General features: G+C 34.5%; 5 protein-coding genes and 1 pseudogene across 7 annotated transcripts in view; 2 read left to right on the top strand and 4 right to left on the bottom strand.

Annotated features, from left to right (window-relative positions):
- LOC104716773 (aspartate--tRNA ligase, chloroplastic/mitochondrial) overlaps positions 1-484 on the top strand; it is a 5522-nt gene extending 5038 nt beyond the window's left edge. The window contains exon 16 of the mRNA XM_010434213.2: positions 250-484. The gene's annotated coding sequence lies outside the window, so the exon portion shown is untranslated. The remainder of the gene's footprint in view (positions 1-249) is intronic.
- On the bottom strand, positions 605-2853 carry LOC104716775 (myb-like protein X). Of its 3 annotated transcripts, none has more exons than XM_010434216.2 (2): positions 2697-2853; positions 605-2159 (listed from the first exon to the last, which is right to left on the bottom strand). In XM_010434216.2, the coding sequence occupies exon 2, from the start codon at positions 2151-2153 to the stop codon at positions 795-797; it is 1359 nt and encodes a 452-aa protein (XP_010432518.1). In that variant the 5' UTR covers positions 2154-2159; positions 2697-2853; the 3' UTR covers positions 605-794. The 3 variants fall into 3 exon arrangements, with proteins under 3 accessions (XP_010432518.1, XP_010432519.1, XP_010432520.1); XM_010434217.2 differs by having other exon boundaries at positions 605-2162; XM_010434218.2 differs by lacking the exon at positions 2697-2853 and adding an exon at positions 2513-2676.
- Positions 4686-5475, bottom strand: LOC104716777 (pathogenesis-related protein 1-like). Its single transcript, XM_010434219.1, has one exon. It carries the CDS (start codon positions 5421-5423, stop codon positions 4905-4907), a length of 519 nt encoding a protein of 172 aa, XP_010432521.1. The 5' UTR covers positions 5424-5475; the 3' UTR covers positions 4686-4904.
- LOC104716778 lies at positions 7373-8115 on the bottom strand (annotated as a pseudogene).
- LOC104716779 (pathogenesis-related protein 1-like) lies at positions 10173-10893 on the bottom strand. Its single transcript, XM_010434220.2, has one exon. It carries the CDS (start codon positions 10840-10842, stop codon positions 10342-10344), a length of 501 nt encoding a protein of 166 aa, XP_010432522.1. The 5' UTR covers positions 10843-10893; the 3' UTR covers positions 10173-10341.
- LOC104716780 (DUF21 domain-containing protein At4g33700) overlaps positions 12654-12809 on the top strand; it is a gene marked incomplete in the record, with an annotated part of 4518 nt that continues 4362 nt past the window's right edge. The window contains 1 exon segment of the mRNA XM_010434223.2: positions 12654-12793.

The raw sequence follows: 12809 nt of genomic DNA on the forward strand, positions 1-12809 counted from the left end.
GATGCTGCTGAACAAGATTAGTTAAGCATGGTTAATGAAACATTAGAATTGATATGAACTTGCAGGGGGAATTGCTTATGGACTAGATAGAATGGTGATGATGCTGGGAGGTGCGAGTTCCATAAGAGATGTAATAGCCTTCCCAAAGACAACCACGGCGCAATGTGCCTTGACGAGGACTCCCTCGGAAGTCGATCCAAAGCAGCTCCAAGAGCTTTCCATCCGCACCAAATAGCTCTCAACACAAACATAATTGTTGTATCGCATCTTAGGTGCTTTGAGAAGATTAACTAGAGTGATTATGATGGCATGTCTCTTGCCAACGTTCTTGTCCATCTTTTACTCTTTAACATTATTGTTATTGGAGGTCAAAAAAAAAAACATGATTGTTATTGATTTCAAATAAATTTGTTATCAATGTCACCTTTAGAAACAATATATGCAAGTTGCAAGTTGACATAAATAAAGGTGTTATAAAGCGAAAGTTGAGAATAACCATTTTTAGAGTTTATAACTCCAAATATTCTGAGTTTCTGCAGCTTAAATTACAGACTTGGTCGGTCACAGGGCACTTAACTGACAAAGTATTGAGCTCTTCTTCTACTGCTAATGTTAAAGTCAGGTTTCCTGAAGAGCAGAGAAAGCAATCCGTAACCAAAGTTCCAAATGAATATACAGTTTTGTGAAACTAAGTAACAGACACAGACTGATGTTTTGAGCTTTTACAATGGCATAGCTGCAAAAGCATGAAAAACATTCACATTAATTTATCAGTTTTTCCATTAGAGCTTCTTTCACTCTGTTCCGATTGCTTCCTCTTCGTCTTCTTCATTCCCTTCTATTCTTATATCTGGCAGAGTTTGTGGATCAGTGAGTGCATCCATCTCTTCTTGAGAAATTGACGTTTCTGAAGTATTATCTGCTTCCTCCGTTAGCTCTGTAGAGAAAACGTTTGAACTTTCCTTTTCAGCTGATTCATCATCACCCTCAAACCTTGAATTCTCCTTCACCTCGGTCATGTTTGAGCCTGATATGTTTTCAATCAGCAAAGACTCTGAAGTTGAGTTCCTGGACTCATCTTGAAGGGAATCTTTGTTGGTAATGTTTGCAGAAACAGTGATGTTGGGATCAAATTCATTACTGATTTGCTCAAGTTCCAAGACAGGCTGTGGTTCAGAGAATCCTGCAGGCGGTGCACTTTTCTCTTGACTTCGATCTCGCATGATTTTTGCTTCGTTCTGCAAAAAGCCTGTAGCTTCAAGAATTGCTTCTGTCGAATTGGAATTAACTGTTTCACCTTGTAGTTCAGTTACCGCGCTTTTTGCTTCAGAACTGGATGGCTCACTGTCACTATCTTTCACTTCTGTGGTTGTTTTGTTCACAACATCTGCTGCTTCTCCTAGCTTCAAGACAGGTTGCTTCTGGATCTCAACCTCGCTTGTAGTGCTATTGGAATTATTCTCCTGAGCTGTTTCATTAGAACTTTCTTTCAATTTCTCAGTGTTCAGTATCCGAGACTCATGGGACACAGCACTGGAAGCATCATCAGCCTTGTAATGCTCCTCGCGTGCCTCATCAACGGTCATATCAATCTCATCTGCATGAGTAGTATCTTTCTCTTTCTCATCGCTTTCACTCGTTCCACTCTCTTTCTCTTCTTCAAGTGTTTCATCATCCTTATCAGTATCTCCAACGGTTTTACTTTGGTCTTGTTCATCAATCTCATCTTCCTCATGTTTGTTTTCTTCCTCATCCTCCTCAGCTACTTCCTCTCCTTGCTTATTCTTATCTTCTTCATCCTCCTCAACTACTTCTTCTTCTTCTTCTTTCTCATCCTCTACTTTACTCTTCTTCTCTTCTCCTCCATGGCTAATCTCATCTTCATCCTCATCCTCTTTCTCACGCTTCTCCTTCTTGATATGATAACCGGGAAGAAGATCTTTTCTCCCAAGCTTCACCACTCCGTCTTCAACCTCTGACAACAACACAGTCGATTTCTCGCCATCTTTCTCATAAAACTCCTTCTTATCATGAGAATACTTCACTTGATAGATTAACCAAATGCAAACCCCAAGCAGAACACAAATCTGCAAAACATGCTTCCCTTTAATACCTTTGCTTCCTCTTTGGCTTCTGCTTGATGCTTTCTTCATCTTCAACTGCTATACAAAAAAACCATAACTCAAATCTTTAACCTTTGACACACAATAAAGAACCAGCTTTTATAGAATAAGACAAATCAATAACCTAAAAGACCAAATTTTTGGAGTTCATTAAAACCAAAAAGAACAATAAAAAGATGTGACATGCAAAAGGGAAAAAAAAAATATCAAATTAATTACAAGTAAAGGGGTGAACAAAGTAAAACCAAAGTACACAGATTGAAATCCTAAATCAGCAAACAGAGACTCATAACCTTAAAATCCCCAAATCTTGTAGACAAATTCAACGAAGAAAACAAGTAGTAGTAGAAGAATGGGACATGGCAAAAAAAAAAAGAAAGAGGACACACCCATGACAACTTCGATTTAAACAGCTAAAAGGAGTCAAATCAAGAAACTAATTCTTGAAAATAGCTGAGTTTTTCAGCCAAAATCAAGAACAAAAAAAAATATAGATGAGCTACAATAGAGACAAGAATCAGATTCGGAGACAACTACAAAAAAGTTGGAGTTTTGTGAAGAAGAAGAGAGTACCTTGAGAGTTTGAGAGAGAGTTATCTAAGAGAAGAAGACAGAGAAGCTTTCGAGTTTGGAGTTTATAGTTAAGGCAAAACAAAGAAAAAAAGAGAAAAAAAAAAACTTTGAATAAGGAAAGAGTGTGAAGGACAGAGGTAAGGCCCAGACAACGCAAAGATGGTGAACCGATGACTATTGTCTACTCCATTATTTTTTTTTTCAATTATTTTTTTCCGAGAATAATTCTCTATTAATTTTCAATTATTGATAATTTTTTTTATATGGAAAATTACTGGCGATTATTAAATGAATCGTCAAATATAGTTCAATTTCAGAACTTATAAAATCATGAAAATGAGAAAAGAAAAATATATAAAATAAATAATTCTAATCAATTTGTTAGAAAAATGAAATAAACTCTTATGTTAGTTTATGGTTGAAACAACAACACCTCCTATATCTTGAAGAAAAAATAAATAACAAGGAATTTAGAACTTTTTTTTAGGTAACCTAATGTGTATGAGTCATTCTTGAAGTGGTCAAAGTGGACTAGAGAAGGCGACAAGACCATAAGATATATATAGAATTGTTGATGGCTAGCAATTACACATTTGAATATTTGATATATAATCTGATGTGAACTCTTTCTACTTCTCTGTCAACATGCTCTTTTTTTTTTTTATCAGCAGGTCTCTCTTATTTCTTGTTCCAACGAGACCAAGTAACTCAGACTTGGTAATTCTTCGACTATTGATAAATCTATCCCTCTTATATTATCCACAGCTACAAGTTTTCCATATAATTTCATAAAAATGACCTTCTCTATAGAAAGAATTATTATGAAGATTTTGGATATTGATGGCGGTTTTGTATATCAGGACATGGAATGATAGTACATTTCAAAGATGGAGCTAGAAGAGAGGGCGAAGAATCTTGAAGCACTTGTTTGACTTGGTCTACTTGTTCAAGTTAAGCAGCAAAAGTACTCAGTGACTCGGCGGTCCTACTTTCTAATGAGTTTACAACATTCAGTTTGATTTTGAGATAAAAGAGACGCTTAACTTTTTTGTTTTTTTTGGTATCAATGTTAAGTAAGAGGCGCTTAACTTTTTAACTCACTTCCTAGTTCCTATTGTTTTTTTTTTTTTTTTTTTTTTTTTTTTTTTGTTTGGCTGCAACTTCATTTTGCACAGATTTGTGATATCACGCATCGGTATAGAGTTCGTGTAAGTGGGCCAGTGGGGGAGGTTACGTTCAGATGATTAATGTTTTTTATGTAGTAATAATAAGATGAATTTAAATATATCGCTATATATGCTATTATATAGTATGTAAGTAATGTAACATTCAGCCTAAATAACAAATATACATTGAGTAAGGGAACGACATTAACTTATAACAAAGATACATATCTAAATCGAAATACATAGCTATCATAATGTAAAATTTCTATTTTTTTTTTTACCGCACATAAAGTAAAATAACTAATGGGACAATGAAACCGACGTACATTGTTAATTATTTAGATATGTATATTTTCCAAATCTAAATACACACTAGCATAATGTAAAATTTCTTTTTAAAAAAACCATATATATATATATATTGTATGCTTATAGAATTAAGATATTTACAAGAAAGATTTTAGAGGATAAGAAGCAGAGGAAAACTGACAATGATGAAGATGTTGAGGTGGTTGTGTTTTTCCCCACGGAAGATCCGAATAGCAGATTCGAATACTCTGTCCCATCACGAGCAAGGCGTGGACTTAGACGACATCTACAATAACATGGCGTGGGTTAGTTGTCCTGTGCAATTTCATTGTTGTAGTGTTAGGGCAGATCATGAGAGTTCTTTGTCGGGTTATTTAGCCAAGATTACAGCCCTGTTAGCGGACGATGCGGTTAATAGGGTTGCTCTGTGGGGCTTAGAAGGTTGTGGTAAAACGGTAATTGCAAAGACTTTGAACAACAACATTAAGAGTCGAACTTGTGATCTACGGTTTGATTTAGTGATTTGGGTTCCATGTTATAAAGAGATTAACATTACAAGGCAATTACACCAAATCGCTAGAAGGTTGGCCCTCAACAACTCTGTAATTATACAATTTTTAACGCCATACTTTTATAGAAAAGAAGTATGTAATCTCATGTACTGAATTTTCAAAATAATCAAAAAATAATTAATACAAACATCTTTACACACAATCATCAATTGAATTTGAAATCAATATGGTTTAGCTCCAATAAAATTGCCTGCAGGGTCATAGTTACACACAACAATACTTGCACCATTATCACACTTAGCCTTACCACAACCGAGCCGAGCTGAGCCACGCCACACGACCTGCGTGTAGTGTCCACAAGCCGGACCGTGGCACGAGTTTGAATAAAAATCATAATACGACTTCTCATCCACCCACATCGCAACCGCCTGAGCTGCCGACATGTCTCCACCGCCATATGCAAGATTCTCACCATATGGTCCAGAGGAATGTTCAAGACTGCAGGAACCGGCGGCTAGTTGGTTTGCGTAGTCCTGTGCCACAGTGGCTATACCAAAGTCCCATCTTAGGGGCTTCACTCTGACCGCGGCTCGGGCTGCGTTATGGGGTCTGAGGTAGCTGTCCGGAGACTCATGTGACTGCGGATACTGAGAGTATTGTGCAAAGGAAACATCGATTTGTGTAATGTAATTAATGAGAAGTAGGAGAACCAAGGTCTCAAGAGCAACCTTCTGAAACATTTTAATGATATTTATTTCGTCTTCAAAGATTCATGGAACAAATTAAAGTTAGTGTAAGATGAATGTTTGTTTTCGATGGCTACTTATAGAAAGTTTAAAATGTTTATATATAATATACACAAATTATAGTTAAATGGCCTAGTTGGTGTCACGTTTTGAAGTAAATCTGGTTAGACACTATATTTAAAAGACTAAAGGCTTCTAAACATTAATGTGAAGTGATGTACGCACGTTATTAGGGCTGTGTAGGGTGTGCGAAAAAAAAAGGTGGCATGCTTGTAGAGCTGATAGTGATGAATTGAGTATCTCGGTCGGCTAAGGGTGGTGGAATAATATCTTTAAAATTATTGGTTTCGGCTATGGATCAGATATAATTTTTTAAAAATGTGACTTGTATTTTTTGGTTCAGTCGATCAATAAAGAAACGTACTGCAACTTAGCAATTCATCGCTTAAAGTCTCGGATAGCTATGAAAGAATAATATATTTTTGGTTCAATCGTTTCTAGAGACTATTTAGATATAAGGTACCGGCGCTGATCCGTAGACCTCCAAAATAAAGCAAATACTCATTCATGGTGAGGGAAAAATTTTCATGATAGACCAAACTTGGATAACTCAGTTGGTAAAGATTCTTTAGCAAAGTCTAGAGGTCACCCGAAGAACGGCGCTTGGGAGAGGACCATAGAAAATGCTCTGATCTCTGATTGGAAAGGATGTACGGGCTCAGGCCCCGGAAACTTTAGTAATTCAAAAAAAAAATCATGATAGATAAAAAAAAATTACAGAAAAAAGTACAAACAAAAATTACAAAAAGTTGATAAAAAAAATTCATGATATGTATCAAATCCCTGAAAAGATCATTTTTCGTCTCCATGACGTATATATATATATATATGTTAACTCTAATATAAAAACTCTATATATTTCATAGTATATCCTAAAAGATGGGCTTTCAGATTCGGAATTCCAATTGGTTTAAAAGGTTAATTGACAATTTGTTGATGTAGCAAAAGTATCCAAATTAACCAAAATTATGGTTGGTGTAAAATCATTTTCAACAAAATCAGCTAACTGATTAAAAACCCTTGGCATGCATATTCTCTTATATTCAATCACAAATGTGTTAATTAACCGTTAATTAGTACAGTAGTCAACTTCTAGTGGGCAGCCTCCTTGCCCAAGCAGCCGGATGACCTAAGCGGTTTCAGGCGATGTCGATGTGAAAATATAATAATATTATTATTATTATAGCAAATTAAAGTCTCGCCGTGTAGTTAATGTTGTTTACAGATCACATAATTCCTCTATAGCTAATTGTCTTCCGAATACAAAGTCACCATTTGGAATACTATCCAATAATTCATATAATCATATCGAAGAAACTAAAACTTTAAGGGGTGCAAAACAAAAACAGACAAAATATATTTTGCTAACAATGAATCTCTGTTTTTCGGAGAAATTAAACGAATCGGCTTCGAGTTCGACCTTTTATTTGCATCGATACGTGGAGAAACTCACGTATACGTAACCCAAAAAGAAATTACGAATAACTGTTATCCGTAATCTTTCAATCAAAACATGCATAACTGATGTTCCTTAGTGGAACATATGGCTTCATATATATATAGAGAGTGATCTGAAATCTGTTTCCAATTTCCACACTCTTTTTTTTTTTTTTGTGCATGAGCATGTACATAATAAATATAAACATTCTTAGGTTAAGCTTTTTTGTAAATCCAAACGCGAAAACTCACATTCGTTTGAAAAGAAAAAAGACGGATGTGTCTCTCTAATCATTGGAGCGTAATGAAAATGTAAGGGGTTCGATTTTTTAATTAAATAACATATTAGGTGCTTTTCTGATCGTGTTTGTGTTTTTTACGTAGTACATCTAATATAAATTTAATTATGTGTGCGCGTATACATAGAAAAGGAGAGGAGATTTTCATTTAGCAAACAAAGCAAGTGCAAACAGTAGCATTGCATTTTTTTATTCCACGTATATACATATATAATATATGGTACAAAGAGGACCAGACCGGACAATTACCAATCTTTATTAGTTGCATGATAGATGATTGGTATAACTGAACTATACAAACATACATGAAAGTAAAGACATAGATTCATAAGCGCATTTGAATGGAGTTTTATTTTAGTAAGGCCACTCGCCAACCCAGTTACCAGGAGGATCGTAGTTACAAGTGATGAAGGTTTGACCATTCTTGCATCTTACTTTTGCACATCCCAACTTCTCTGTGTTTCTCCACACAACTTGAGTATAGTGGCCACACTGTTTGTCCCAAGCACATGTATTGGAATTTTAATCGTAGTCAAATTGTTCGCCCACCCACATGTCAACCGCTTCAACGCCTGTCATGCCACCGCTGCTCCAAGCGATGTTCTCTCCATAGGCTCCGCTCGAGTGTTCCATAGCGCAGTCACCTTTACGTTGGTTCGCATAGTTACGGGCATAAGCAGCCACTTTCTCGTCCCATCTTAAGGGACCCACCCCAACCTCGGCTCGTGCTCGGTTGTGAGCTGCCAAAAAGTCTCGAGGACTGTCTTGGGCTTTTAGATGAACGATGAGAACAAGGAAAAAGGTTAGAGCCAAGAATATGTTTTGAGATGTGTTAAAGATTTCCATCTTTTTCGTTTTTGACGTTTGAGTTTATTAGTTTTTGTGGGTTTTACAAGTGAGGATTGAATACATTATATAGTAGTTTTGTATCGAAATACTTGTTGAACGTTTATATTTTAGAAACAATCACTTGTAATTTTTTATAATATTTATGTAAGACGAAAATTCAAAATGATTTACAGATTAATAGTTAGAAATGTATATATGCGTCTTCGGTCTAATATTATAGTAGGCCAATTGATTCTTTCGTAGCTACAGCCATAGTAATTGACGTGATTAGTGAAATTCTAATATGAGCGTGTGGTTCTGCATTCTCATATGGGTGGTTGAGTACCACTATTGGTTATGTATGATTAGTATAACATATACAGTACGTTGTATATATTTGTCGATTGAACTATATATTGCCATGTTCGTGTTTGTCATGGATTGGATCATCCATACATACATACAGTTATAAATTTGATATGTCCATTCTTGTGGAATGTGGATGGTAAATTTTTATGTTTAAGATGTTGGTGAGATGTAACGTTTTAACAATGAAATAACTGACTATTAAGAAGATGTGGATATAAGGCGAGACTATTAAACAAGGAAGGATGATAAAAAAAATTCGAGGATAAACGTAAAAACGATATCATAGTGTATGTTGATAATTCGGTTATTAATTAATACTAATACTTTAGAGATATATATATATGAGAAAATGTTCCATAAAATGCATATAATATATATATATATATATATATATATATATAGTTGTTGGAGTTTCACATCACTGACATTTAATTTGTGCATGTCTTCTGACGTAGGATAGCTAAATAATACAAATATTAATATGCAGCCATCACGATATTATATAGTTTGTCACATGATGGTTATTCATTAGCTTATTTTCTTCTTTTTTTTTTTTTAGCTTATTTTCTATTTGCAAGTATGGCCATTTATTATCAACGATATGTACTAATTGATTTTATAATTTTAGTTAATTGGACGACTTAAAACTTAAAAGAGATCGATACTTAATAGCATACATTTTTAAAAAAAATTATATATATACGGGATTTGATTGAATCAATTGGTAAAGAGAGGATAATCGTTGGAAATTATAGATATCTATCAAACTAATGTAATTTTTCGTCATTTGTTATTGGAGTTGATGTTATAACTTGAAAACAGAAACGTTTAAAAATATATATATCAATGGAAATGTGTAAATTAATTATCTATAAATCTTATAAAAGTATAACTGATCATCTCCCCAATGCTCTTTTACGTAGTTTCTCACATGACTATGCAGTCATTCTAGCTAAGCAAAAATAATGTAGTTGTCGACTAAAAACAAAATAAAGCAGACGTGGACATGTTGTGTTACTTGTGTAGATAAATAAGCCTAGACGAAAACTTTCAAATTTCTAAAACGGTACTCCACAACCTCAAAAGAAGTAACTATTGTTTATTGGGTATCATTTGGAATAAAAGTCTCTCGAATTGATATGTTCGAAATCTAAATTCTCTGGACTATAGCTTATCTTAATCCTCGTATTTTTCCACAACCAAATATATTTGTTTTCTCGTTTAACCTTAGGTTCCGATTGGTTCAAAATACCAATTTCTGTCCATTCAAACAGCACCTCAAAAAATTCCGAAAATAAAAAATATATTTTTTTTTTTTGGGCAAATCGAAATCAATATCTAATGTCCTTGTATCAACATGCAAAAAAATAATCTGGCAAATACTTTCCAAATGTTTCTGAATTTTAGCCATCAAACAAGCCTTTTTAACATTTATAAGCACATACACGATTACAAGAAGACTAGGATTGCACCCTAAACATGATAAGGTGGCAAAACCAATTTATGATGGTCCCCAGTTGAAGAATTCAGTATGGGATCGATAACATTGTTTTTTTTTTATATATAAAAAAAAAACAACGGTTTCAACATCACGGTTGCCTACAATTGATGACTTAAATAGCAAAAAAATCACAATTATAACTTATAGTAATATACTATTAAATAAAATATGGTAGGATGGAAGCAATATTGTGTTAAGTTTAGCCCGCTACCTCAACTTAGAACGTCATTTAATTAGTGTACGTCACAATTATAAGCACCGAAAGCGTATTATTCCGTCACAACATATTATACAAACCATAAACACACAAAGGAATCACCATATCATCCTATGATGATGATTAATTATTGATATTACAGAAACACCACACGTCCGCTATGGACAAGTTACATTCGTCTGCATTCGCACTTTTACTTAATTAGTAAGGCCTACGGCCCCTAATATTACCAGGAGGAGAATAGTTGCAAGTCACAAAGGTTCCACCATTGTCACACTTGACTTTGGCACACCCAACCCACGCCGAGTTTCTCCACACAACTTGAGTATCATGACCACATTGTTTTCCAGCACGACATGTGTTCGAATTGTAGAAGTAGTCCGACTTCTCCTTGACCCACAATCTCACTGCAGCAGCACCAGACATATCACCACTGCTCCATGCCAAGTTTTCACCGTAACGCCCGCCTGAGTTTGAGTGAACGAGACGACAGTCCCGCTTTCTTTGTTGGGCATAGTTCCAGGCGTATCTGGCCGCCCCCGCATGCCATCTTATATGAGGCACGTTAACGTCGTCGCGAGCATGGTTGTGTACATCGAGGTAGTCTTGTGGCCGGTCTTGAGCTTTCAGAGGAACCGCAAAAGCTAGGACAAGAGCTAACGCCACGAGTATTAGGATTTGAGAAGAGTTGAATATCTTCATTTAGTTTTCTTAGTTGTCTACGTACGAGCTCTTTTACTTTGTGTTGTGTGTTATGGGTTAGACACGAGGATTTATATAGAGTTTACGTAGGAGTTTTTTTTATGGACAAGTAATAACACTTGCCAGATTATTATTTTACCAACGAATACACTTGTAGCAATTGTATTATTTTAAATCTCTGTTTTACCAAGTCAATTAGGCGAAGAAGTCAAATTGTCCCTTTGTAAATAAATTAAAAACAATGATTCGACTGAACAATTTTTTACAGTATTAAAACTGCAAGACAATTTCTTCAAATCTTTCCCATATACGTTTGTAGGCTGTTAGTTTATATTATTAAGGAGAAAGTTTGAAGAACAAAATAAAACAAATCGTTAGAATATATATTCTTCCGTTCCGTTCCGTGTTGTACATTTTATCCTCTAGCTAGATAGTTTAAAATGTTTTATGCTAGTTAATTGCTATGACTTTTACTAGGTCAGGTGAATGCATGGCGACGANTTTTTTTTTTTTTTTTTTTTTTTTCATAATCAACCATTTGCCATTGTTTAGATTGGTCAAACGAATATCCATGAATAAGGTCGGATGTCGAGACTATAAACAAATCAAGCATATTTTGTTTTGTGTGTGTGTGTGCCTGTGTGGTGTATCAATCAAGAATACATCTTCATTAGGGCAAGCAAAATATTCACTATATTCTCTCTTTGATTCATCGTGCGCTTCATTCCAACTCCAAAAAAATCCAGATATTTGTAATTATCGGGGTACATATACCAAATACTAAAAAATAAATACTTTATTAAAAAGAAAAATAAATCACATATACTAAGTACTAACATAGTAGTTATATCATCGTACATAGTATTAAAGAAGATGTGATTCATCTCGTACAAAATATATGAAATCCGATCTTCTCCAGAATATAGATATGAATCCATGATCTGGATCTAAGCATATTCATTTTCGATAACATTTGTTTTTCTAGTTTTATTTTTGTACTCTAGTTTATTTTAACATTACCAATGCTTTTAGCTAATGTTTTTTGCGGATTTGGAACCATATGTACTATGTTAGATACATTACACAGATACTATGAATTATTGGATGAACTGGGCCTGATAAAATGGACATGAGATCGCTAAAAGAAATGGACGGCCACGACGCACGAGTGAAACAATTGAAAATATTATTGTATGGGAACTCGAGTAAAATCTTTTGTTAAATAAGTTAGTTTGCCGACCTAAAAAGTAGCTCATAATGAAAGCTTTCTCTTCGTCATCGGGTGGAAAAAGAATTTTCTTGGTAGTATAAACTTTTTAGTAAATAGTACTCCATTATAAAAAATTTATAATTATAAGTACTGTAAAAAGGAAACTACATCAGCCATTCATTTAAAAAGAAAAAGAAAAAAAGGTAATTTATCTAGTCAATTTAAGAGCAAAAATAAGTAAATAACAAATGTTTTTTTTTTTTGTTTGTTTGTTTTAATTAAATATATATATAGAAAAGCTTTACTACAACAAAACACATTCAGTTTGACGACGCACGCAAACACAGAAAAAGTGTCGTGGACGAAGATCCGTATCGGAGGATCAAAAATCCACCTCCTCTACGTAGCGGGAAAAAAAAAACCAGCTAATTTTGCTGCGTCACCATCATTAACAAATAATAGTACGTAATTAAAGAGACACAAATGTTACATTTACGTAAACACCCTTCCTCATCTAACATTACATTACACCGCTTTACACATACGGGGCTAGTATTGTCATTAAACACGGCCTATATATCTCCAGTGGAATCTCCACCGCACGAGCTTCTTCTGCTCTTTTATTATATCATCTCATCTCTCTCTCCATAATTGCTTCGATTTCTCTGCAAAAAGTGTCTTTTTTTCTTTTTCTTTCGCTGATATTTTTTTTTCTGAGCTTCACTTTGATTAAAGTCTCTCTTTTTTTTTTTTTTTT

This window comes from Camelina sativa, chromosome 10 (genome assembly GCF_000633955.1).
Source record: "Camelina sativa cultivar DH55 chromosome 10, Cs, whole genome shotgun sequence".
Lineage (NCBI taxonomy): Eukaryota > Viridiplantae > Streptophyta > Magnoliopsida > Brassicales > Brassicaceae > Camelina > Camelina sativa.

What these genes read in the sequence shown, in the direction of transcription:
- LOC104716775 (XM_010434216.2), bottom strand. Translation starts at nt 2,153, where the DNA reads ATGAAGAAAGCATCAAGCAGAAGCCAAAGAGGAAGCAAAGGTATTAAA.
- LOC104716777 (XM_010434219.1), bottom strand. Translation starts at nt 5,423, where the DNA reads ATGTTTCAGAAGGTTGCTCTTGAGACCTTGGTTCTCCTACTTCTCATT.
- LOC104716779 (XM_010434220.2), bottom strand. Translation starts at nt 10,842, where the DNA reads ATGAAGATATTCAACTCTTCTCAAATCCTAATACTCGTGGCGTTAGCT.